Source organism: Chrysemys picta, chromosome 14 (assembly GCF_011386835.1).
Source record: "Chrysemys picta bellii isolate R12L10 chromosome 14, ASM1138683v2, whole genome shotgun sequence".
Taxonomy (NCBI): Eukaryota; Metazoa; Chordata; order Testudines; family Emydidae; genus Chrysemys; species Chrysemys picta.
The window spans coordinates 22,443,833-22,469,046 of record NC_088804.1 but is presented as its reverse complement, the minus strand read 5'-3'; the positions used below and the strand labels follow the sequence as shown (position 1 = coordinate 22,469,046).

The 25,214-nt window shown below is 42.4% G+C and overlaps 1 protein-coding gene across 4 annotated transcripts in view; it reads left to right on the top strand.

The window, feature by feature from the left end:
• The window catches only part of LOC101940532 (uncharacterized protein F13E9.13, mitochondrial), a 45,801-nt gene that overhangs the window by 11,784 nt on the left and 8,803 nt on the right, over positions 1-25,214 (top strand). For all 4 annotated transcript variants that reach the window (XM_065567107.1, XM_065567106.1, XM_065567108.1 and 1 more), the window contains 3 exons: positions 3,884-4,064; positions 18,521-18,671; positions 20,901-21,028. In XM_065567107.1, the coding sequence (XP_065423179.1) occupies positions 3,884-4,064; positions 18,521-18,671; positions 20,901-21,028 (460 nt within the window). The remainder of the gene's footprint in view (positions 1-3,883; positions 4,065-18,520; positions 18,672-20,900; positions 21,029-25,214) is intronic.

Here is a 25,214-nt window from a genome sequence, read left to right as displayed (position 1 = left end):
GGCTGGTTTGTTTACTTGCCGCATCCGCAGGTTCGGCCGATCACGGCTCCCAGTGGCCGCGGTTCGCTGCTCCAGGCCAACAGGGGCCGTGGGAAGCGGCGGCCAGCACATCCCTCGGCCTGCACTGCTTCCCGCAGCCCCCATTGGCCTGGAGCAGTGAATTGCGGCCAGTGGGAGCCGCAATCGGCTGAACCTGCGGACGCTGCAGGTAAACAAACCGGCCCGGACCGCCAGGGGCTTTCCCTGAACAAGCGGCGGACCGGCTTTGAGAAGCACTGCCTACATCTTATTACTAAGTTCTCTGTTTCATGTAAAATCTTTGGGCTAGCAATAAGCTTGAAGAAGACCTATCATGCACCAAGGGTCTTCAGAACCAATTCCAGATATCACCTTAAATGGTATTCATCTGGATGTTGTTGCTCAATTTTGCTACGTTGGCTCTACTGTTACCAGCAACGTAGATCTTGATGCTGAGCTGACTAGAAAAATCGGCAAAGCAGCCAGGAACTTTGGTCTTTTGCAAGACAGAGCCTGGTACAATAACAAATTCTCAACTAAAGTGAAAATCTGTATTTATGAGATGTGCTTTATTCACTCTTCTATATTGCTCAGAAACATGGACAACTTACGTCAAATATATCAAAGGACTAAACAGCTTTCATATCAGATGCTTGTGTAAAATTCTTCGAATAATATCACAACAGACTGATAAATATGGAAGTGTTAAATTGTGCTGGTATGTTATTCATGGCAATGTTGATTAGTAAAAAAAGACTAAGGTAGTTTGGACATGTCAACCGAATGCCAGATAACAGGATCCCAAAGAGTGTGCTGTACTTTGAAGATTGCAAAGGGTCTAAAAAGAGAGGCAGACTGCTGTATAGATTTCAGGGCGCTTGCCAGGATGATTTAGTATCCTTTGGAATCTCTGTGGATGATTGGGAAATGCTGTTCTGGTTGTCGGAGTCAGCTTGTAGATGGAGTGAGGCATTGTGAGGCGGACTGGATTGAGCTTTGTGATGACCGACATCAGAGGGGGAAAGAATCTGCTGCTCTGATTCAGAGCATTGCTAATGCGTAGATGTGCCCTACCTGAGGATGGGACTGTCACTTTCGCATTGGACTGAGCAGCCATCAAAGAACTCAACAGCATATACACCATGCTAAGCAAAGAGAGACCGTGCCAGTAGCATTTCAGTACAAGAAGTTTTTGTTTTATGCACAAGAACATTTCTGCCATGGGCAGACTATTTAAAAATAAAATAAAATAAAATAAACTGACCCACAGAGCTGGTCAGAAGTTCTCCGATGGAACATTTTCAGTCAGGCAATTGCTAGTCTATCATAATTTTGAAAAACTTTTTACAGAGACTTTGACAAATTTTCAATGGAAATATTTCTGGTTTCCTACCAGCTCATCCACCCGGTTCTGCAGCAGCGCAGGCTCCTAGTTTTTTCAGCAGCCGAGAGCCTGCAAGCATTGGGAGCCCCAGCTCCTAAACTCCCAGGCTCCTGGGTCCTTCCATAGCTTGCCTGGCAGAGTACCATGGAACGGGTCTTCTTAGGGTTTTCAACTCCCAACTTATGAGGTTCCTGGCTCAGCCAGGGTCCCAGAGCTTTCAGGGTCCACAGCTCTGGGGTAACCCACTGAGAGGACTGCCCAGAGTTGGGACTCCAGTCTGTTTTGAAGAGAGTTGTGAAATTTGAATAAAACCAAATTTTGAAATATCTTAAATCCTCTGCAAAATGGAATTGCACAGGTCTACAAATCAGGAACTTTGGGACCAGGAAGAAATTCTGTCTTTTAAAGTAGATTGACATTAGAGTGTGAGTGTGTGTGAGAGAAGGGTGAGGGATTTACCTTTCCTTTGACGTCAGCTGGGTTCAGCAGGCTTTCTTGAATGAGTAGACTAGAGAACATTTGATCAAGTTGGAATTTCTGGAACAATGATTTGCTGCATCCCAGAGATTTTTATGGAATGTTTTTAATTGTGTAATTCTGAGACTCCCATATGTTGATTAATGGTTAGTCAGTCATCTTTATCACAAAGTATGAGCACAGGATGAGAAGTGAAGGTGTTAAACTGTTAAGTGGTGCAGCTGAATTGGACATGATTAAGAACAGATTTGAGGTTTCTTTATCAATACCCGTACTATTTCTCATGGGAGATTAGGTGGTTGGAGGATCCTTGACTTGCAAAGCTGAGTCCTCCCAGTGAAGAAACATCAGACAGTGAATGGCTCCATTAATTGGTTTGAGCTTTAGGACTAGATCCATTGCTGAATAACCATTTGTTAGCCAACTAATAAAACTGACCTGTTGCCTTTAAGGAGATGCGTCTCCTATTTATCTAGGTATTTAACTGTCAGTCACTTCGGGACATCAGCAGTATCCTATTATGTTATTTTATATCATATTTATTTTAGTATGGTTCATGTATTTGGTTTTATCACACTGTTTCAAGAGACTGTTCAAATTTGTTTTCCCATTCCTTCATTTTAGGTGTCTGTTTGTGATGTCAGATGTTTAGTCTTTAACTCAGCCATCACATGCTGGCTGCACATTTATGATATTGTATCTTTTGTTTACAGAAATAGCTTCTGCATTAAAAAATACCGTGAAAATGAAAAAAATGTACAAATATGTTTCCTTAAAATATTTGTCTTTCTTCCTGGTTCTACATTCTTAAGTTACCATTAGTCGCATCATCATTGATTGTTATTTCTCCTGTTATCGTCCCTGTGGTAAAATTCTCTTTGTTGAAATGCTGTCTCTGGTGCCTTCCAAACACGTTTAGTTCAGTTAGGACACCCTTGATAGGCTAAGTCCTCTTGGAACAATCTCCCTTTCCCCTAATTATGGAGTTGTAAAGAAAATAGGAGTTATGTATTTTTTTCAAATTATTTCCTTCTGTACTTTTAGATTTAAGTGAAGATAGGTTAGGAAGTTCCAAAGTCTTTTAAGAATCCTTATGTGAATGCAAAACATTAGATTTGAATTGATCTTTCAAGGATATATTTTTAAACTTACTAGTCCTGGACATAATTATATATGATTTTCAACTATTGACAATTTTCTCATGTATACCACACTGATAATTAAAAAAACAACCAACGTCCCATATAATGTACAAAGATGTTTAATAAATCACACAGGTTGAATCAGCAGAATAGTTTATAGCCACTCCATTGTTTACCAAATATGTGTTTCTACCAAATGAGACATAATAGTAGACAATAAATGGCAACATCTTCTGTTAAGCAATCTTGAATCCAAAATATGAGCAGTGTTGAAGCTTAATAACAAAGTTATAGGCATCTTAAAAATAATGTAGATAGATATTTAACTCCTCCTTTTCTCCCTCAAATTTTAGTATTTGAAAACATTTTCACTGATACAGTTTAAAAAACAACAACCTTTTTTATCCAAAATAAGTGTAGTCTCTTGATATTAATTAATTTGAAAATGTCCTTGATTATCTAAAAATGCAATTGTCCAAACTTACCCAGTATACCCTATTCCATCTGAATAATTGAGGTTTGACTCTACAGTATATATTTTAAATTAGATTTATGATTTAACCTGTTCCTCTATAGCTCGCATTGTAGCACAGATTCAAAGGAAATCTAATTGACAAAATGTGTAATTGAAATCACATTTATTTCATTTTGTGATTACAGATATCATGATGTTGATTAAAGCATTTTTGCAAGTGGGTATTTGCATCAACAATTTACTGTAGATAATCCCTTCTTTGAAGAAAAACCTTTAAATATAGTGTTTCTTTTTAATACAGGTCTTTGTCTAATATCAAAATAGCTATGATTTTTTTTAAATAGCCCTTCTCGGTTTAATCAGATTTCTCTATAATAATCTCCACAGGATGGCTTGATAGTGGAAAATATGCACGACCTTCCTTACACCGTTTATGTTGGGCCAGAAATAACTGCAGCAATGGCAGTCATTAGTGCTGCAGTGAAACACACCTGCCCACGTCTCCCATTGGGCATCCAGATTCTGTGTTCTGCAAATCAACAGGCTGTAGCTGTTGCTCTTGCTGCAGGTAATAGAAATTACTCCTAATGTGGTACTGGTAATTAATGTAATATTTCCTCTCTGAAACTTCTGTGCTAACATAGACACCCTCAAGAAGGAGACAGGAAGGGCACAGATCCTTCAGTACTCTCTCTCGCCTGAAAAGGCAGGAAGAGGGTTGTACAAAAGATGCCAACTTTATATTAAGAGATGATCCCTATTCATTGCTCCAGTGAGAGGCAAATAAAGATGAATTTAATCCACAATGGTTAAACATCTGATTTCAGTTATATCTTAGGATACTCTTGTTAGCTACTGTAACTGTCATTTCATTTTCCGAAATGAATGAAATTAATGTTTTGATGAGGTAATTAATAAGAAGACAATCACTCAAAGAAGACTGCTCATGTCCATTCAACTTAGGTGTGTGTACTCGCCACATGCACTGGTGCCAGAAGTTTTTCCCTCAGCAGTATCTGTAGGGGACCGGCTCTGGCGCCCCCTGGCATGGCGCACATATGCTGCAACATTTAGGGCACCGCCAGTCCCCTCCACCCTCAGTTCCTTCTTGCCGCCAGTGACGTTTCATGGAACTGGTGCTGCTTCAGCTAGAGCTGTTGCTTTTTGTTCATTCGAACTCTTTTGCCTCTTGCAAATATTACTGTATGTAGTTTCCCTCCAGTTTAGCTCAACCTATTTCTTAAGTTAGAGACTTAGTAGGTCCCTAAAGGGACTTCGCCTCGGAATGGGGCATGCCCCAGTCCCCAGGATTTAAACCCTGCGATCGCTGTAAAAGGCCCATGCCCATTAGCACTCCACCTAATAGTTGTTTACGGTGCTTGGGCGAAGGTCACATTAGTGATAAGTGCAAAATCTGCAAATCCTTCAAGCCCAGGACAAAGAAGGAGCGTGACATTTGCTTGAAGGTGCTCCTGATGGAGTCTACCCTTACCCCGATGCTAGAGCAGCACTCCGATTCAGTGCCAAGCACCATGACCTCGATGTGCAGTGCCCCGCCAGTACTGCCTACGAGCCTGCACTGGCCTCCTTCCATGGCTCCAGCCAAGAAGCCCAGGAAGATGGAGCAAGGAAGGTCTCCAGCTTCCCGCAAGGGAAAGGACAAGTCTGGTGTAGACCAAGGCCCTGTCTTGGGTGCCTTTTCACCCCCTTCGGGATCCTGGGCCCCAGCTCAGGTCGAGTGGTGTAGCCCAGCCCGCAGCGGTGGAGGTCCTCGTCCGTTCCAGGTGCCATCCACACCGGAGGCCCTCCAGGCGGTGCAAAACATTATGTCCCTCCCGGTGCCACCTACTCCGGCCTCTGCGAGGTCCCGGGGTAAACCCGTGTTGGGACCACCACAGTCTCCACCTTTCTGGCAGCGCTCACCATTGCGGGAGACATTCTGCCAGCGGTCGCCCTCTCACAGCTGACACACTTTTGACCGTGATAGGCAGAAGCTTCTTAGCCCCATCCAGTCTCTGGACCTAGGACAAGGGCAGAGAGGCTCGAGGTGCAGCTCTCCGTTAACCGGGTGCAGACCTCTGGAGGCACGCGCCTCCCGGCAGGAGTTTCTCGGCGCCCAGAATTTCCGTCGCACTGGTACCACTCCAGGGACAGGTCAAGGGACCAACGGTACCGTTCCCCGGACTGTCGCTGATCCCTCAGGGCAGCGTCACCGCATGCGGCTGCATCTAGTTCCCGATCCCGCTCCACATCCTGGTGCTGCTCTTTAAGTGTGAGGCATAGATCGCCAGCCAGGGGCCACCGCGGATCCACCGAGCACTGCCGGGCGCCAAGGCCCCTATCCAGATGCTCGTCAAGGTCAGCCACATCCAACTTTGGGAGGGGTGACTGGTACCGATCGGGACAGAGCCACCAATCAGCCCCATCTTGGTCGCAGGGGAGCGACCACTCGGGCTTGGGCTCAATATTCCCTAGTCATGGGAGCAAGGTTCCCTAGCGGCGGGACAGGCTCTGGCACCATTCCTGCCGCTAGAGAGATTCAGGGTACTGACGGACCTCATCGTGGAAGTCTCCACATTTCCCCTGACCATGGCCAGGGTTTGCCTCCACATACTAGGTCACATGGCGACGTGTGCATATGTGGTGCACCACACCAGACTCCAGATGCGACTCCTGCAGCAATGGCTAGCGACCGTCTACTCCCAGTCCAGGGACAACCTGGAGAAGGTTGTCAGCATCCCCGCGACAGTGCTTACTTTGCTGCGATGGCAGACTGACCCCGGGAAAATCCCGGAAGAAGTTCTCTTTGTCAGCACTCCTCACTCAATCAAGTTGGTTTCGGACGCCTTGGACCTCAGATGGGGGTGCACCTACACGTAAACATCAAAGAGCTCAGGGCGGTGCGCAGAGCATACACAGTCTTCCTACCTTACCTGTCGGGCAGAGTGGTCAGAGTCCTCACGGACAACATGGCCTCGATGGTCTACATCAACAGGCAAAGGGAAGCGCTATCCTCGGCCCTTTGCCAAGAGACACTCCGTCTCTGGGACTTCTGCATTGATCACGGAATCCATCTAGAAGCTTGCCACCTTCCAGGGGCCGGGAACATGCTAGCAGATCACCTAAGGAGGGACTTCTCCACTCACCACGAGTGGGTGCTTCTCCCGGAGGTAGCCAGCATGATCTTCCAGAGGTGGGGAACTCCCCAAGTGGATTTGTTTGCCACCAGGAGGTGCCACAGGTTTTGCTCCAGATGGGGCCTGGGCAAGGGCTCCCTCTCCGATGCCTTCCTCCTGCCATGGGCAGGAAGCCTGATGTATGCGTTTCCTCCAATTCCGCTCATCAGCAAGGTCCTAGTGAAAATCAAGAGGGACAAGGCGCAGCTTGTCATGATTGCCCTGCCGTGGCCTCACCAGCACTGGTTTGGGACGCTATCAAGCTTGTCAGCAATCCCTCCCTGGCCGATGCTGAACTGACCGGACCTGTTGTCGCAGGATCATGGCCAACTCTTGCACCCCAACCTCACGTCCCTCTGCCTCATGGCATGGATGTTGCATGGCTGAACCCAGATGAACGGGCCTGTTCGGACGGGGTTCAGAAGGTCCTCCTCGAGAGTAGAAAGCCCTGGACTAGGCAGACCTACCTGGCATAGTGGATGAGGTTCTCCCGCTGAGCGGCTGAGCGGGGCATCTCCCTTTCGCATTCTTCGGTGCAGTCGATCTTGGACTACCTGCTTCATTTAAGGAACCAGGGCTTGGCCCACTCCTCTATCAGGGTGCACCTGGTGGCCATTTCGCCCTTTCCTCTGTCAATCTAGGGGCAGACTGTGTTCTCCCATGACATGATGGTCAGGTTCCTTAGAGGCCTTGAGAGGCTCTTTCCTCAAGTCCGGTCCCCGGCCCCGCAGTGGGATCTCAACTTGGTTCTGTCCAGGCTCATGGGCCCGCCCTTTGAGTCTTTGGCCTCATGCTCTCTCTCTCACTTATCATGGAAGGTAGCTTTCCCGGTGGTGGTGATGTCAGGGAGGCGAGTCTCCAAGTTGCGAGCCCTGACCTCAGAACCAGTGTACACGGTCTTCTGTAAGGACAAGGTCCAGTTCCAGCCCCACCCGACTTTCCTTCCCAAAGTGGTGTCTACTCTCTACATGAGCCAGGACATGTTTCTTCTGGTCTTCTGCCCTAAGTCCCATGAGACTTCCTCATGAAGAGGAAGAGAGGCGCCTTCATGCTTTGGACGTAAGAAGGGCTCTGGCTTTCTACTAGATTGGACAAAGCCTTTCTGTAAATCGACTTAGCTTTTCATCTCTACAGCTGATTGGATGAAGGGCCTCCCAGTGTTCACCCAAAGGATCTCTAACTGGATCACCTCTTGCATTTGGACCTGCTACAAGTTAGCAGGAGTCCCTCCGCCACTGATTTTCAGAGCCCACTCGACTAGAGCACAGGCATCCTCAGTGGCCTTCCTGGCACACTTCCCAATCCAGGACATCTGTTGGGCCGCAACATCGTCCTCGGTACACACGCAGCAGGCCAGGGACGATGCTGGGTTCGGCAGAGCTGTATTGCAATCTACATGTCCTTGAACTCCTTACCTGCCTCCATGGCTAGTGCTGGGAGTCACCTAAGATGAATGGACATGAGCAATCACTCGAAGAAGAAAAGACAGTTACCTTTTCCCGTAACCGGTGTTCTTTGAGATGTGTTGCTCATGTCTGTTCCACAACCCGCCCTTCTTCCCCACGATCGGAGTTTCCGGCAAGAAGGAACTGAGGGTGGAGGGGGCTGGCAGTGCCCTATATGCCGTGGCATACGCATGCCACTCTAGGGGGCACCAGAGCCGGTCCTCTACAGATACTGCTAAGGGAAAAACTTCCAGCACCGGTGCATGTGGCAAGCATACCACACCTAAGTTGAATGGACATGAGTAACACATCTTGAAGAACACCAGTTACAGGAAAATGTAACTGTCTTTACTCTTAACCAAAATATTTAACTATTTAAATTGTGCTTAGAAAAGTTAAATATAAATTCAACTTCCCTTGCTACATGAATCGTATAAGAAACAGCAAGGCTAGCAAAGATCGTATTGTCTCCTCCTCCCTGCTGAAAGTTTGGTTAAAACAATTTGTGTTCCCCATGTTTGTTTCTTGGTTTAAAGCTAATGGCTGAATTAACACTGAAAGTTTGCATTTCCTATCATTACCTTTAAGTAGTGACAAACAAATTTCAGGTTATATCGGCATGCTCTTTTCTAGCTTGCAAGTATCTTTTCCACGATCTATTTTATCTTCTTGCATTGTTGTAGTGCCTTTTTCTTCCATGCTTCACAATCCACATTGTTGCAGGTAAGTTCTCAGGCTCCTTTGAACCACTGTAGTCTTTTAGCTACAGAGTCATCGTGAGTGGAGAGCAGATGCATCTTCTTATAATATCATACCATTTAAATGGTTGTTTTTACCAGCTTTTGTTTCTAATGCTTTTGTAATATTTTAGAAACTTTCCCCTAATGATTTGATCCTTTTTGTTGAGAAAACACTTTTCTTTTCTCCCTGTATTTTGAATGGAGTTCATCTGAATATCATTGTTTTAATTTTAATACAAATGACAGTAACTTTGATTACTAAGATTCTTGTCATATCAGAATATTTTTGTTGGTGATTGAGCTTCTCTCTTTTTTTTTTAAGCTCAACTCTGGAAATAATGTCTACTGCTCCAGAGCCAGGCAGGCAGCATGTACCATTCCATGTCAATGAATTTTGTGCATGCAAAAATATGTGCACACACTTTCTTTGATGCATTTAAAATCACAGGACACACATGTAAAGGACCATTTAAACTGCTCAGACTGAGTTTGCATGTGCATTTACCCAGATTGCCCATGCAATAGCAGTATATTCACATATTTTTGCATGTATAGTTCCAAAAACCTGGCACTTTCTTTTGTAAGACCCACAAAATTAAAAGATGTTTATTTTAACTTTGTGTTTTAAAAAAATTAAAAACACCATTCAAAAAATGTAGACTTGTCTATTAGAGTGACAGCTGTAATTTGGTTGAATTTCTCTCTGAAAATCTTAATAGTCTCCTTTTTTAAGGGAGTTTTTATTAATTAATTAATAGTGTTTTTGAACTGTGATTTCTTTTCAACATTTTAAAAAGTGGAAACTGCATTTTTGCTGTTGATCTGGTTGGTAAACTAGCAAGCTTAATCCATTTTCATTGCTGCCCTAAAGCCTATAGAAAAAGCTATGGCTGCAATAAAAAAACTAACAAAATCCCGTTCTCTTTTAATTTTAAGGTACAGTTTCCATGTAAGGATACTTGATGTGCTTAAGTGCTTGCAAAAACATCAATTTATTGTATTTCAAAAAACCTGAACCGAATGCTTTAAGTGAACTAGGGTTCATTTAGGGACATGTTGCAATACCAAAAGGAGAATATATTGAAGGAACAATATATTTCTACGACTTCTTAGTCATTATTAATGAGGGAGAGAATTCCTGAAGGTACTGTTAGAGTTTTGCACATCTCTGCTACTGTTCTGCACTACTTGCTCTGTAACTGGGGGACTGGAGCTCTGAAAGACCTGTGTTTAATGCATTTCATTCAGCTACTGCAAAAATGATTGTCTCAAGCTCAGTGAACAGGAAAGGAAGAAGAAAGAGGGAATCACTGTAATCTGAAGAGCCCCTTTCAACAACTCTTAATTAAAGTGAATGTTGCTTTGTAGATACCACATCTTTGATAAGTATTTCTGTAGATGCAGTAGTGACTTGATTGTGTAATGCTGAAGTTTTAATGGTCAATAGAGGTGACTATTAATAAACAGAGCACTGCACATTTTTAGTCTTTGTTACAAAAATACTTAAAGGTGTGGTACTTGAAAAAGCAGATGCAGCAGTAGCAACATCTCCTGCTATTATGCAGCCATTTCATTCCCTTTGGGGAATGTGTCCGTCTACTCTCTGTCAGTAATAATACCTTTGAAAGAATTGTGCTGGAAACCAGCAATTGGCTTCTTGGTACATACAATGGCATTACTCCCCCCACCCCATCCCAATTTTTTTTTTTTTTTTTTGAGAAAGTGGAGGGAAATCAGAAGAAGTACCAGCACTTTGTCACTCACACAAACATTTTGTATGTAGGTGAGGAATGAAGTGGAGAGATGAACATCTCAATTTCCCCCCAATATTTTAACTCAAAGGAATTCTCAGATAAATCTGACATTGGCAGTCATATGGTGCTACGTTTAAGAAAGTTAAAGGAAGGCACCTTCTCCTCTTTTTTTTTTATTGTGTAAGAGTAATGGTCACGGAAAGGAACATGGACTAAAGGAAAAGAGCCTATCATAAATACACCCACTTGGTGGAACTTGGTTTCTTTACAGACCTATATATTTATTAATTCTACAGCTCTGTAAAAGAGAGATCAAGGTGCATGACAACATGCATTGTTTTCAAGCAACCTCAAGAAAATGCAATGTCGTCTGCTGATTATGCAGAAAACAATAATGGTTAGATAAACAACTGTGGACATCAGACATACCAAACCCATGGAAAAAATGCAGAAATTGGGCTTGGTTTTGGCTTAATTGACTTGTGAGTTGCTTGTTGGCTAGTTTTTGGCTTGTAGCTTGTTGCTTCTTTTTTTTTTTTTATCGGCTTCCGGCAAAGGAGGGCAAGCAGGGACCAGTGGGGGGGTGGGGAATGGGAGCGAGGAAGAGAGTCAGTGATGCACAGTGGGCCCACCACAGTCCCAAACTGTACACCAGGGGGATCTAGTCACATTGTTGGTGTTCTTAGGGATTGGCTTGTTTTGGTCTTGTTTTGAAATGGGATTAGCTTGATTTTGGACTTATTGTGGAAGTCGAGGTGCTTATTTACCATGTGAAAGTTGGCAATTGTGGTTTCAGGCTGAATTGTTTTGGAAAGTTTCAGCAAAAATGATTGAGCTATTTCCAAGAATGAGATTAGAAAAATACATTTTTGCCATATTAACAAATTAGTTTTAAGAGTGTCTTTTTAGATGTTCTAGCATCTATGCTTTGGAGCAGGGACTAACTTGTTAGGAGGGGTCGCCATTGTGTCAGTCCTGTGAAAAACTGTCCTAATTAGACCAAGTTATTAGCCTCTTTTAAAAAAAATCGCAGTTTGCACATGCTCGGTAGAGAGTTGTTAGTTTCACTGCTAAATTCTCCGAAGATTATGTCTGTAGTGAGCATGCTCCAACCCTTCACAAGAGTTTGTGATCAGAGTGCATGTGTGCCATCTAGGGTGACCAGATAGCAAGTGTAAAAAATTGGGATGGGGGTAATAGGTGCCTATTTAAGAAAAAGCCCCAAAATTGGGACTGTCCCTATAAAATTGGGACATCTGGTCACCCTCATGCCATCCTCAGAGAGTGACTAAGCATGGGGCTAGAGGGACTGAAGGATTTTCCCCACATTTGCTCTTCCGGACCACTCTGGCACTGAGCACCAAAACTGAAAGCAAGTAAACTGTCTTTCCTGTGCGCTCAGTGCCTCCCTGCTGGTGCCCAGGAGAAGGATGAAGAGTGAAGAATTAGCTATGGCTTGTAGGAGTTAACAGATGGGGAGAAGCAGAGGGCAGGGACAGTTGCTGGAAAGTAGTGATGGGGAGCACTGAGTGATAGGAGTTGGGGAGAGCAGAAGGGGATAAGGAGGAGTTGGATAAAAGCAGAGTGGTGAAAAGATAGGAGCAGAGGCAGATGCGGTAGAAGGGTCTATGACAGTAGAGAACTCTCTTCCAGAATCTGGAATTGAACTTTGGAGCCCTGAGTCGCTACGTTCCTCTTATCTCAGGAAATAGCTGTGAAATCCACTGGCAACATGTGTGTTTCATCCTCGAGTACCTGATCCAGACCCAGCCTGCTATGTCTATCAGTTATTCTGTTAGCTCAGGTCTTGAGGTCTGTGCTGTGGATCTAAAGGTCCAAACTCTGCTGTTCACCCAACTTGAGGGTCAGTCAGTATGAATCTATGTGATGGAATATCTGAGGATTTTTTTCATTAGGAAATTATATTTTAAAAAAAACTATGTAAAAACATTTTTTCCTGTTTAAAAAAAGTATTCGATCATGTAAATAAAGGCTAACATAATCCATACATATGAGGGGGCCAAATTAAGATTGCTTGTGCAACCTTACTTTTGGCATTTCCTAACTTGATCGCTTGACTTCTTCACTTTGTTTTAACATAGAATTTTTTTAAAATGTAAAATAGTAATATCTGTAAACAAACAACATAGACCATAATACTTGGAGATAATACAATGTTGTGTAGTTCTCCATTCATTTTTTGTTTGGAGGATATCTTTATATCCAATGCATTTTCACATTATTAAAACACAACCATATAAGAGTTGATTTTAATACCCTCTTCAGAACACCATGTCATCTTCATTCTATTCTGTTTTTATTAAACTTAAAATGCTCTTTGTGGAGAAGCAAAGAACTTCTGTGTCTGAATTTGTTTGCTACAGTTAGTTCTCAATTGGTTCATTATTAGCAGGTGAACCATGTATTCTTACCATGTTTTCCTGTTTGTAGATCCTGATTTAATTACCGTATTTTCCGGCGTATAAGACGACTGGGCGTATAAGACGACCCCCAACTTTTCCAGTTAAAATATAGAGTTTGGGATATACTCGCCGTATAAGACTACCCCTTTTCCAACGCACACCAAAAAAAAAATTAAAAAAAATCAGATTTGATTTCAATATGGTAATTTTAATTCAAATGCTTATGACATGCAGGTTCTTAGCAGGAAAACTGTCACTTATAAACATAAGGCTGTTTGTCATCAAACATGTAAACATAAAACAGTGCAAGTGGATTAAACTTTTCCTAATTCACTCTAAAGCTGAAAGGAAAGATAAGACAATAAACCCATGGGAGCTGCCATGCTGTTTGTTTTCTAAGCTGTCAACCAAACTGGAACTGATGATGATAGGAGGAAGATAACAAACAAGAGAGAGAGAGCAAGTGCCGGGCAAGTCCCTGGCGAGTTAGCAACGCCCATCATAACTGCAAGCTACGGTATTTTTACAGGTTTTGCTGGCGTGACAGTTTCCCTTTAAAAGCCTTCAAAATCCTCCTGTTCGTCATCTGATATCATAAGTACATCAATGACATCTTGTGATACATTTGTAAGGCAGTCATCGTATGGATCGAATTCCGTATCAGATGGTGTGGTCTCAGCTTCGGCTTCCTCTTCATCTTGCCACAAGTAGTCGTCCTCCATACCATCTAATGAATTTGATATGCCACACTTCTTGAAAGACTTGATTACTGTTTCTGCATCAATATCATTCCAGGCTTTTATGACAAACTTGCACAAAACATCCAACTGTGGAGCACGCATGTTTCCTCCTTTTGTGAATGACTTTTCGCCGCTAACCGTCCATTCATTCCACTGTTCTTGAATGCGATCTTTAAATGGCTTGTTTAGGCACACATCCAGTGGCTGTACCAACGATGTCAATCCTGCAGGAATAACTGCCGCATCTGTGTTTAGTCTTGCAAGCATTTGCTTGGTGCTGGGAGTTAAATGAGCTCTGAACATATCCCACACCAGTAGACTACATTTTTGAATAAGTCCACCTGGTCGCCTGCTCCATACATTATCAAGCCATAGCTTTACCCCTTCTTCATCCATCCAGCCTTTTTCATTCACATGTACAAAACAACCAACAGGGAACTTGAATTTCGGCATTGTTTTTCTTTTAAAAATAATCATTGGTCTCAGTTTGGCGCCATCAGCTGTGCATCCTAGTACCACTGTAAAACTGGACTTCTCATGTCCTGTTGTTTTAATTAAAATTGTTTTTTCACCTTTTTGATGGACAGTTTTATTTCCAACCATATCAAAATTCATTGGAGTTTCATCCATATTTCCAATACTACTTAACACATAGCCATGTTTAGTGCGCTGTTGTATTACGTATCGATGGAAACTATTTACTTTGCTATCAAGATCTGCAGGTAATTTTGGGGCAATTTTCATCTTTTGCCTCAGTACCATATTATGCCTTCCCATGAATCTAGTACACCAGGATACAGTGGCCTTAAATCTGTTGCTGTGATCTGGGTTAGATTTGGCCCACTGAAGTGCAAACAAATGTATTTTATTTCGTGTCACTACATAACCGTTTTGGCGATGCTCATTCACCATGTCTGCTACATGTTTTTCGAGTTCTGGCCTATGTGGAGTGCCTCTTCTTAATGCACACTTACCCCTTGGCATACTCTTTAATGCTTTTTCATTTGCTTTCCAGTCCCGAACCATCTTTTCTGTTACTCCATATTGTCTTGCAGCAGCGCAGTTATTATGTTCCATGGCAAAGTTTACAACTTTAAGTTTGAAACTGGCTTCATATTTCTTTCTTCTTGCTGGTGGAGCCATGATGGGGTTTTGACTGTTGGACATTTGTATACTGTACTGTATGTACTAGTGCTATACTGTATGAACAGGTACAGATACTGGTGCTGTACTGTATGTGGTACCCAGTATACAACAACCAGCCAATCACGGCAAGCGATGTACCTTACCGGCGATTGGCTGGTTGTTGTATACAAAGCCTGCTTGGATTGGTCAGCTCTCCCTGCCTGCCCAGCCCTCCCTGTCTCCAAGACTATCAGAGCGGTAGCGCAAACACGCCTCTTTCACCCATCTGGCCCGCCCTTGTATCCTATTACCTCCTTCTCTGCCTCTCAGATCTTGCACATGCGCGCCTGCGCCGCTTCACTGCAGTCCTCAGGAGCGAGATCTGAGAGGCAGAGAAGGAGGTACGGTAATAGGATACAAGGGCGTGCCAGACGGGTGAAAGAGGCGTGTTTTTCTGGGCACAGCGCCGCTCTCTCTCTTTTTTCCATACCCCGGGCGTCCCGGACGCCTGCCGCTTGCTCCGCCCTTCACTTACACCTTCCCGGTGAGGCGCCCCCTCACCTCGTCATCGGGCGGGGATGCGGCCGCGGCCGTTTTTGAGCTCCCTCCACCATATGCGGCGACCGCAGATTCTCCAGTCTGGCTCGGAAGTTTCAGCACCCGCCCTATAAGACGACACCCGGCGTATAAGACGACCCCCGACTTTTGAGAAGATTTTCCTGGGTTAAAAAGTAGTCTTATACGCCAGAAAATACAGTAACTACATCTGTTTGAGGCTTACATAGAATGATGCATATAACCAGCTCTCAGGAACATTTGTGGAGGAGACAAAAATACATGTATTATTGCCTCTGCTGATCAGCAAGCATCTTTTTGTATGTGCTCAGGAATGTTCAGTACATGTTCAGATCAGCATGCTGTCAGCCTTTTCTAGATGGGCAGTGTGCCTGGTTTCTTAAAGTTAACCATTGCACATGTACCAATATCTGCTAGATTCCATAAGCCAGTGCTGTTATTTGTTGTTGTGCTTTTCCTCATAGCGTGGTTCGTAACTAGGGTTTTCTTTGCAAATTAACCAAAGAAACACCAAACACTTTTTTAAAAAATCGAGCAGTAACCATATCAGAGAGGAGGCCAGGCTCTTACTGTTAGCTAGAGGAATGATCAAAGGTATAGCCAGCAATCTGAATTCACAACACACTTGTTATCTTTTTTTTATTGGGCTGGTGAAATATACTCCTCTCCTCTAATATTAATCAAGATTTTAGCCTTTGTGAAAGAGATGCTTGGTCAGTATGCTGACAACACTAAACTGTTAAACAAACTGAGTCATCACTGTTACCAGATGGCAGTGCTTAGAAGAAATAAATGTGGATTAAAAACAGCTGACTCATGATTAATCCAGGGAAGATTAAATTAATGCTGCAAAGGTTGAAGGAAGCAGTTTGAGAAGCTGCTGGAATATTGACATTGTCCTCTGCCGAGAGTATCTGCCACTCATCATCCAGGAAGTGTAGAGTCTTATTTTAGACTCTTCACTGTTTAAAACATGCAGTTTGCAAAAGGGATTGTCCTCTTTCACCTTCATCTAGCCAGGAAACTGCCCTTTCCCATCTGATGAGCATGGTGCCACTGAAGTTTGTGCAGTCATCACTGCAGAGATAGACAACAGCAACTCATTCGACTTGAGGTGAAATTCACACAGAAATGTCAATTTGCATAACACGCAACTCGTAGTTTATTAAGCAGACCAATCATTGACTGATACCCAGACACTTCCAGTGTCCATTCCAAGGCCTAGTCCTTATCTACATGGCCTTTAATAGGCTAGGGCCTCACTGTCTTTAAGACAGTCTTTTCCGCCGCAACTCAACATGACTGCTTACTGCACAAGGATGATGCAGTTGATAGAACCCAGGGTGAATCTCTAAGGGGCTGGAGACAACATTCTCGGTGTCAGATCCCTTCTGTGGAACTCCTGACCACAAGAGATGAGATTGAACCTGACAGTTTTCAGAAGACAAAACAGAAAGCAATGTCATTTAGCTGTTTTGTGCCTCAGTTCCCTATTTGTAAAATGGGGATGGGACAAAGTGCTCTACCAACCACTGGATAGCACCACCTCCTGGCCGTTCTGGGGATTAGCTTGGTCAGTCCAACACCCCTTCCAGCCGTTATACCCAGTTAGCTTCTCCTCTGCAGCTCCTCTCTTGCTCTCAGGAGCCACAGCTCTCGTCCTGACTCCGCCCTCCAGCCAGGTCACTATCCTGTTTTCCCTTTCAGGTGGATGAATCAAGGGTCCTGCTCTCCAGCAGTCTTCTGTCTCACTTCCACTCAGTGCCACTACTGCAGTAGCTGGCAAAGGAACCCAGGCCTACCCTCTAGTCCAGGATTGGCTCAGGTTCCCTCTACACAGCAGTTGAAGTCCAGTCCCTGTATCTTGCTGCCTTTCCCTGAGCTGCTTCTAGATCTCCTGGCCTTCCCCACTTCTCTGGGTTTGCCAGTCTCCTCACTCCCTCCTCCCAGGGAATAACTAGGCAACTTGCTTCTGTAGCCCCTCAAATACTTCTCCTTGCTACCCCTTGTGTTTCCATTTTCTTGTCTTTTATAGAAGCCCTGCCTGTCTCTCGCAGGTGAACTCTCTAATTAACTATCCCCAGCCTAAAGCTCCCCTGTTTGCAGCCTAGTTAGGTGATTTGTTCCACCTGGTCCAACTCAGCTCTTGCAGGGCCAGTGTGGAGTGCACACCCCATCACAGGAGATAATAGCACTTTCCTACTTTACAGGATAGATAAGCTAAAGATAGGAAGGTTCTCAGATACTACAGTACTGGGAGCCATATAACTACCTTAGATTCATCTTGTTCCTTTATTACTACCTATTGTTGCTTCTTCATAGAATCAAACACTATAGTTGATGCAAGGCAGATGTGAGTTTGGTATACTGGGAGGGGAGAGAATTTGGGGGAAAGGGAAAAATGAAAGTCATTGTCTTAAATAGTGCCCCACAGTGTGCAAAAGTTTGAGAACTGCCATTTTACTGGGTTAACCAGTAATGTTCTAAATTCACAACTGAAAATCATTTTTAATTGGGCCCGATTCTGCACTCAAGCAAAACTCCCTTTCACTTTTAATAGTCATTCAACCTCTGTAAGGATTGCAGGTCCAGATCTCTAAATTTGACCAATTAAATAAAAACTGCAGAAAGTTTTAGAAATTGATTTTTAAAATTTGAAATTTGTACATCGAAATCCAAAGATTGTACCTTAGCTGCAATTAAGAGATATCTCTCACCATCCAGCTTACGGATTTTTCCTTGTAGTGGGCCTGGGAGGTACAAAGCGTGTGGTGGTCCGTTTGTGGAAATTCAGTTTGTGTTGCTCTTGATGTATGCCCTGCACCCAGAGGCCACAGTGATGGGTTGCACTAAAATTATTAACATGTTTTAACTAGGCTTGACAAACTGCTTATCAGAAGAGACTTGCTTTTTGTGCCAGTGTCTGAGAACCTCTCAGTACTGCATCAGAATAGACAAAAATGTAATTACAGGATGAAATTTAGGAGAAATGTAATTTCTCTTTGTAGTTCAATTTCATCTTCAGATTTCAAATTTCTTTTCTAGGTCTTGATTTTATCCGAGTTGAAGGGTTTGTTTTTTCTCATGTAGCTGATGAAGGGATGATAAATGCCTGTGCAGGTGATCTGCTAAGATACCGAAAACAAATTGGAGCACAGCATGTTCAAATTTTTGCCGATATTAAAAAGAAACACAGGTAAATATGAGCACTGTTTACGTATGTGTTAATGTAAAAATGATCTGATGTTCATTTTACATTCATCTTATTAATTGCTCAGAAAGTGAATATTGGGAGAACTTTACTGCTCACACGGTTTTGCAAAACTATTAAACTTGCACCTATAAACTGCAGCTTTCTGCGTCTGTGGAATTTGCAGTTGTTTAACTTTCAGAATTTGTAAATGTCTTATGTGTGACATAAGGTGATGCTTTATATCAGTTAGATGTATCTCCTTATTATGTTTACAAATAAATCATGTTTCATGAAGTTAAGCATCTAAAATGGCTATTTCAAGTTATATGGGTGGCTACCAAATGTGACACATACGAATCATGAGATTTTTGCCACATTAAAAGCCCTTCCCCTCCCTCTAATATTGGTTTCTTCAATTTTAAATCAATGCTGTATGTGGATATGGAATATGTTTTATGATTATCAGACAGCAGCATCTTATGACAGCTATGTGAATTCCAGCTGACATTTCATCACAATTGTCACACAGTCCTTTCCGTTATTAGATGTTTCTTTGAATTTTATTTCAGAAAAAGAGAGAACCAAAAAGCTGCGAATTGCACGTATCAAGTAACTTGAATTCAAGAAAGATGTTTGTCTAGAGTGTGGGAAAAGTCATGGAAATAGCTAGGTTTTGGACATATTTAATATCTGATTTTTAAAAAAGAAACATTTCATTATAGCTTCATTTCTGCATATTCTGAACATCCACGCAGTGATGTTTCTTCTTCTCCTGAGAAGTCCCAGAACGTGGTACTTTGTGCACATATTCTCATCTTTGTCATATGAGATACTGATATTTAGAATGTACACTGAGCTGCTCATCGGCTGATGCAATGTGGTGTTTGTTATTTGCTTAGTTAATAGTGGAAAGGAGAATGTCATCTAACCAGTTTATGGGAAACAAATATTCACAGGATTATTGAACTAAAGGGCAGGGGTTAAAGGGCTGTGGTGTTTTCCTTAACAACAACAACAACAACAACAAAATGCCTGGCACCAAGAATTAGCAGTATCCAATGCTCTAACTTGACAAACTGTTTCCCAGGTTATCTTCTGTTTCTAGCTTCAGGGATTTCAGTTTCCTTTCACTCTGTTTTTTCACTCCATATTTTTATATATGCACAATCTCATCAAGGCCCTGCCATCACAATGACTTTCTTCTGGGTGCAAAAAATAGATTGATATTCTTTTTTTAGCACAGTCACACTACTGGAGAGGGTCATGGCAGAGTGAATATGCCAGAAGAGGCACTGCCTCTCAATATTAGTGAAGCAAGTTCCATCTGTTCCATTCCCAGATCTGGTTGGCCCAAAAAGAAAGACACTAGTCCCAGGACTACTGGTCTTTTGTGGTTAGTACCCTGTTATGGTAGTACAGAGCATCAGTTTACTGTATAATACTGTCTTTCGTAACTATCATATTTCCTGATTCTATTGTAAAAAAGATAAGGGGAAATTATAAATGTAAAAGTTGATGTTTTAAAGGCTAAAACTTTCTCAAATTTTTGAAGCTGTCTAAAGCTGAAGTTGCTGTAGATAGATGTAGGTTTTGGAAAAAGAGGCTAGCTTACACATCATACCGACAGTTACTGCTTAAATTTGAATGGCACATCTTTGGATGCATGAAGCAAATACCGTTTGAAGATGATAGCTGCTCTCATTTTTTCTCCAAAGACAAATATCCAGGATATAGTGCTTGCTAATGACTGAAAGTTAGTACTTTTTGTTGGCCTTTATGAAATGAGATGATGCTCTTAGTCCAGTTCCTAGAGGACAAGGACCTGATTTACAGAAGAGCCGAGCACCTACAACTCCACTTGAAATCAGGAGAGTTCAGCATCTATGAAAATTAGGCGCTCAGTACAAAAGCTGCCAGCTCAGTTGGTACTCCGGGGTGACAGTCTACCACATTTAGCAGTCACCGTGTAGACAGGGTGAGACTCAGACAAAGAGACAAGTGGGTTATGGGGTCTAGGATGGCCAACCTTTTTTTTTCTTCCTCACATTGTGTTTTTAATTTCAACTGTAAAAAAGGGCACTTAACACTCAAAAAGCCAATCTTCAATTGTTCTGACAATAGGGAACTGAAATACATTCATGAGTTGTAAGAAAAGCAGTCTAACATTAAACAAGGTGGATAGCAAGTATGTATGCTGAAAGTAACAGCAGGTTATGTTTCTGCTCTTTACAGCGCTCACGCTCTGACAGCAGATGTCAGTATATCAGAGACTGCTAAGGCTGCTGAGTTCTTCCTTGCTGATGGGATTGTATTGACTGGAACAGCTACTGGAATGCAGGCAGATCCTAAAGAATTGAAAGGTGAGAGCTGTCACACGAAGGTCGGGCAACAACCAGTGAATCATTTTCTGGATTAATATAGAGAGAAATCTATACGTTCTCTGTTCTAAAAACAGAGAAGCTTTCTTTCACTGTAGAGTTTGATTTGGTCTAGCACAAACCATAGTGATTTGGGTTCTGGTTGGATGTACAGAAGCATGTTTATAAAAACAATTTTTAAAGCGTAAAAGTTAAAATTATTGTAAGTATTGGGAAAATATGCTTGGTAAAATTAAGTGTTACTCATATTGGTATCTTGTAAGAAAAGGAAGGCTCAATTACTACATGATTTTAATTTAAGAATGAGATTCTCCATAGCCTTTTTTTTAAAAAAAGGCTAATGATTAGGCTAACTAAAAATACTTAACTATTAACATGGAAAGAATATTTATAATTGGATTTCTCATTGTGAAACTGATATTCCAGCAGGAAGACAGGAATCTGCTGAGATTAAGGGCTTGGCTACACTTGCAAGTTACAGCGCATTAAAGGAGCCCTGGTTGCACTAGCTCACTATCCGTTCACACTGGCAAGGCACGTAGAGCACTCTGACTCCACGGCTAGAGCGCTCCTGGTACTCCACCTCGGCGACTAGAATAATGTTTGATGCGCCCCCGCTGGACCGCCCCAGCATCAGTGTGAGCAAGGTGTTGCATTACTGTGCTCTGATCAGCCTCCGGAAACATCTCATAATCCCCTTAAGTCAAGTTTTGGATATGCCCTTTGAAAGCTCCATTTGACAGCTGGCATGCTTATCTGCTCCGAGACAAAGTAACCATTACTGTGGAATGCTGTATGTGACAGAGAGAGGCTGGGGGGAGGGGGAGGTCTGCTGCTGTTTGAACTTACAAGACAGCATGCTGACATGCTCTCATCCCCCCCAAAACCCACTCTCTCCCCCCCCCCCACATACACACAACACACTCCCTGTCACACTCCACCCCCCGCCCCATTTGAAAAGCATGTTGCAGCCACTTGCATGCTGGGATAGCTACCACAATTTACTGCTCTTTGTGGCAGTTGCAAGAGCTGCTAATGTGGCCACACCAGTGCGCTGGCAGCTGTCAGTGTGGACAGACTACAGCACTTTCCCTATTGCGCTCTATGAAGACTGGTTTAACTCAAAGCGCTCTACATCTGCAAGTGTAGCCATGCCCTTAGACATTTCAGTGCAGTAATACTAGGGGAAGTGTAGCCTTTAAGATTTGAAAAAGAATTCTCTTTCACTGATAAATGGAAAAGTATGTGACATTTAAATAATTTTTAAATGGCGTATTTGTTTCTAAGGGAGAGCAACTTGACCCATGAATTCTGACCTGTGTAGATATCCTATATGGTGCCTAATGTTACTGTATTAGCACAGGCTGGAATTGTCTTCAACAAATTGGATTGCTCCTTTGTTGCAGTTGATTCTGCAAAGGACTGATATTCATGTAGATGAATGGCTTGAATCTGAGAAATGCTGAGCACCCGCAACTTTCATTTGAAGTCAGCTCCCATCGACATGGCTGGTGTTCATAACCTCCCAGGATCAGGCTCTAAAAGTAATCATCATATGCTCAACCAAGACAGGGAACATTTTTAGCACCTTTTTAGCAAAAATTATTTGAAGAAACAAGAAGGCTGCTTTTATGGGTTCCATTCTTCCTGCTTTAAACATGGCTCTTTCTGGTCTAAAGACAGCCAGTCATTCATCCTTCCTTATTACAATTCTAAAGAAGAAAAGGCCGGTGAAAAACATACTACATGTTTTACATATTTAGCAGAGACCTGTGCATCAGACCACATTCAGAATGTTACATAGTTATTGGAAATTTCCAGTATTTATCCATATAATACAGGTTCAACACTATGTTGTTACAAGGCATATTAAACTGGGCAAAATAGGTTTTCATGTGTATATACAGAATTAAAACAAAGCCCTTGCCAAAGAATAGATGATAAATGACTACATTTTAGCCCACGATTAGGTAAACTGCAGTGGAAAGTTGGCCTTCTATGGAGATAGGCCTCTTAAAGTAATAGATTTTCTCAGTATTAAACAAAAATTGTTTCATGAAACAGAACCTTCTGAAAACAATGTGAATATAAAGCTTGACAGACCTAGCCTTTGTATCATCCACACCCTTAAATTAGTTTTTTGTTTCCCCCTTCTTCAATGGAAAAATCAAATGAGTCTCAAAAAGTCATAAAAACCAGACGGCAAAATTCTGTTCTCTGATGTGTGCACATAGCTTCCCTTGACTTTGGTGGGTGCCAGTTCACGCATCAGAAAGCAGATTTTGTCCTGTAGTTTTTACAGTGGGATACCAACCAAGCCAAACTATGGATTCTAGGATTTGTGTATATGTGCCAGTTTTATTCTCTTTCTGGGTCCAAAGAACAGAGACAAGAGAAATGACACAAAGTATACTCATTTGTGTGGCTTTCACTTTTTTGTCATGAATACAACAAACCTATTATCCTGGGTTTGTTTTGGTTGGATCACGCAGCTAAGTGCTGAGATTTTGTGACAGTGTGGCAATCCCTCATTTAAGAGGGTGGTAGTTTTGAATTGTTAATTGGGGAGGGACCTCTTGAAAAATCAGCATTCTAGGGTAGGAAATGACAGTTTAAGCACATTAGTGTTGGTAATCTCTCTAAAGGAATCAGACCTACAGTACACAAAGTTGAGTGTTGGTGTGAGTGAAGTTTTGCATTTCACAAGTTTCTGTGTTGTTAGAAGTACTGTGTTACAATGAAGACTTTAAGTGTAGACAAAATTGGACACCTTTCATCATGTTACAAAATGTATAATTTAAAACATTTTATGCCAATTTAAGCTTTGATCTGATCAGCTGTCTCTTGAAAGCAGAATTGAAAAGGGAGTTGAGATTTTGCCATATCCTTTTTCAGATTTGTTATGCAACAATACAGAAATGCGAGTGCCTTTCTCTGATGTATTGAATTGACTGTGATTTGAGGTAGGAAAGAAGCGTTTCTGTCAAACAAGGAAACTGTGTATAGGGGCTAGAATTTTGTTTTTAGTTTGTGTTGATACCTTAATTTAAGCCGCCTAATGTGGTGATACTTTGCCATGACCAGCCCTGACCAAAAGTCCTTTCACATGATATCCTGAGGATCTCTCATGTATTAATCTCTGTAAATCTTTTATAGAGGACTACACATATGTTGCTTTTCCTCTGTTTATGAGTGCAGGCAAGCAGGCTCCTCTGAGGCAACTACCAGTCCATTCCACACAGCAGCTGGTAGGCATTGCTTGTACAGCCAGTGACTATTGGCCTCTCTGTAGTACCCAGCTACTTGGGTTCTACAAAGTACTTAAGCAGTACTGGTCTAGGAAGTGAGGGACCCAGAGTCCCCTGTGCTCTTGCACTCTGTCCCTGCCAGGCCATTAAGAAGCCTAGAATGCTGAGCATTTTATGTTGCACTTAATTTCTTAGCAGACTGTTTCCATTTGAGAATGTGTTTAACTTTCGGATAGGCAAAATTATATTATAAAAATGTCTATGGTGGGAGATTTGTCCAAGTCTAAATAGCTCAAGGTTTGCTTTTGGAGGATAGGTGCTTTCATCTTTAGATATCCAGTCCATATCCAGTCCAGTTTGGAAGTGACTAAAAAGTTTTTACTATCTGATGACTGTTTGATGAACTGTGGGAAAATGAGTTAGTGGTCGTAGTCCAGTAACCTCTGGACAAGTGCCCATGTCACAAAAACCACCAGCATAGATAGTAATAATTTGTACTTTTGTTGGCATTGTTCACACTAGGGACATGGAGACCAATTTACCTTTCTGCACATAGGTGGTTCACTTATGTTGGGGTAGGGGCACATTGCTGCTGCCCGTGCTGTACCTGTTCTATAGATAAAGAGAGGACTTCTGTCACTAATCTGCACCTTTTACAAGCACTAAGCATAATGATGAAAAAAAGCCCTTTGAATTCAAAAACTAAAATGTGTTACAGTGCAGCATATACCATAAACACAGTGGTGTGTATGGTACAATGATTATTGCATATGAAAAAAATGTTAAAGAAAAGTATTTGATCAAGTTATTGGGGCATTGTTTAGTTTTACACTGTTTGCCTTTATTTTAAAGCTGTGAATTTTTGGCCTTTATTTCATGCAACTTGTGCATATCCTAGTTCAAAAGCTTTCATTATGCTT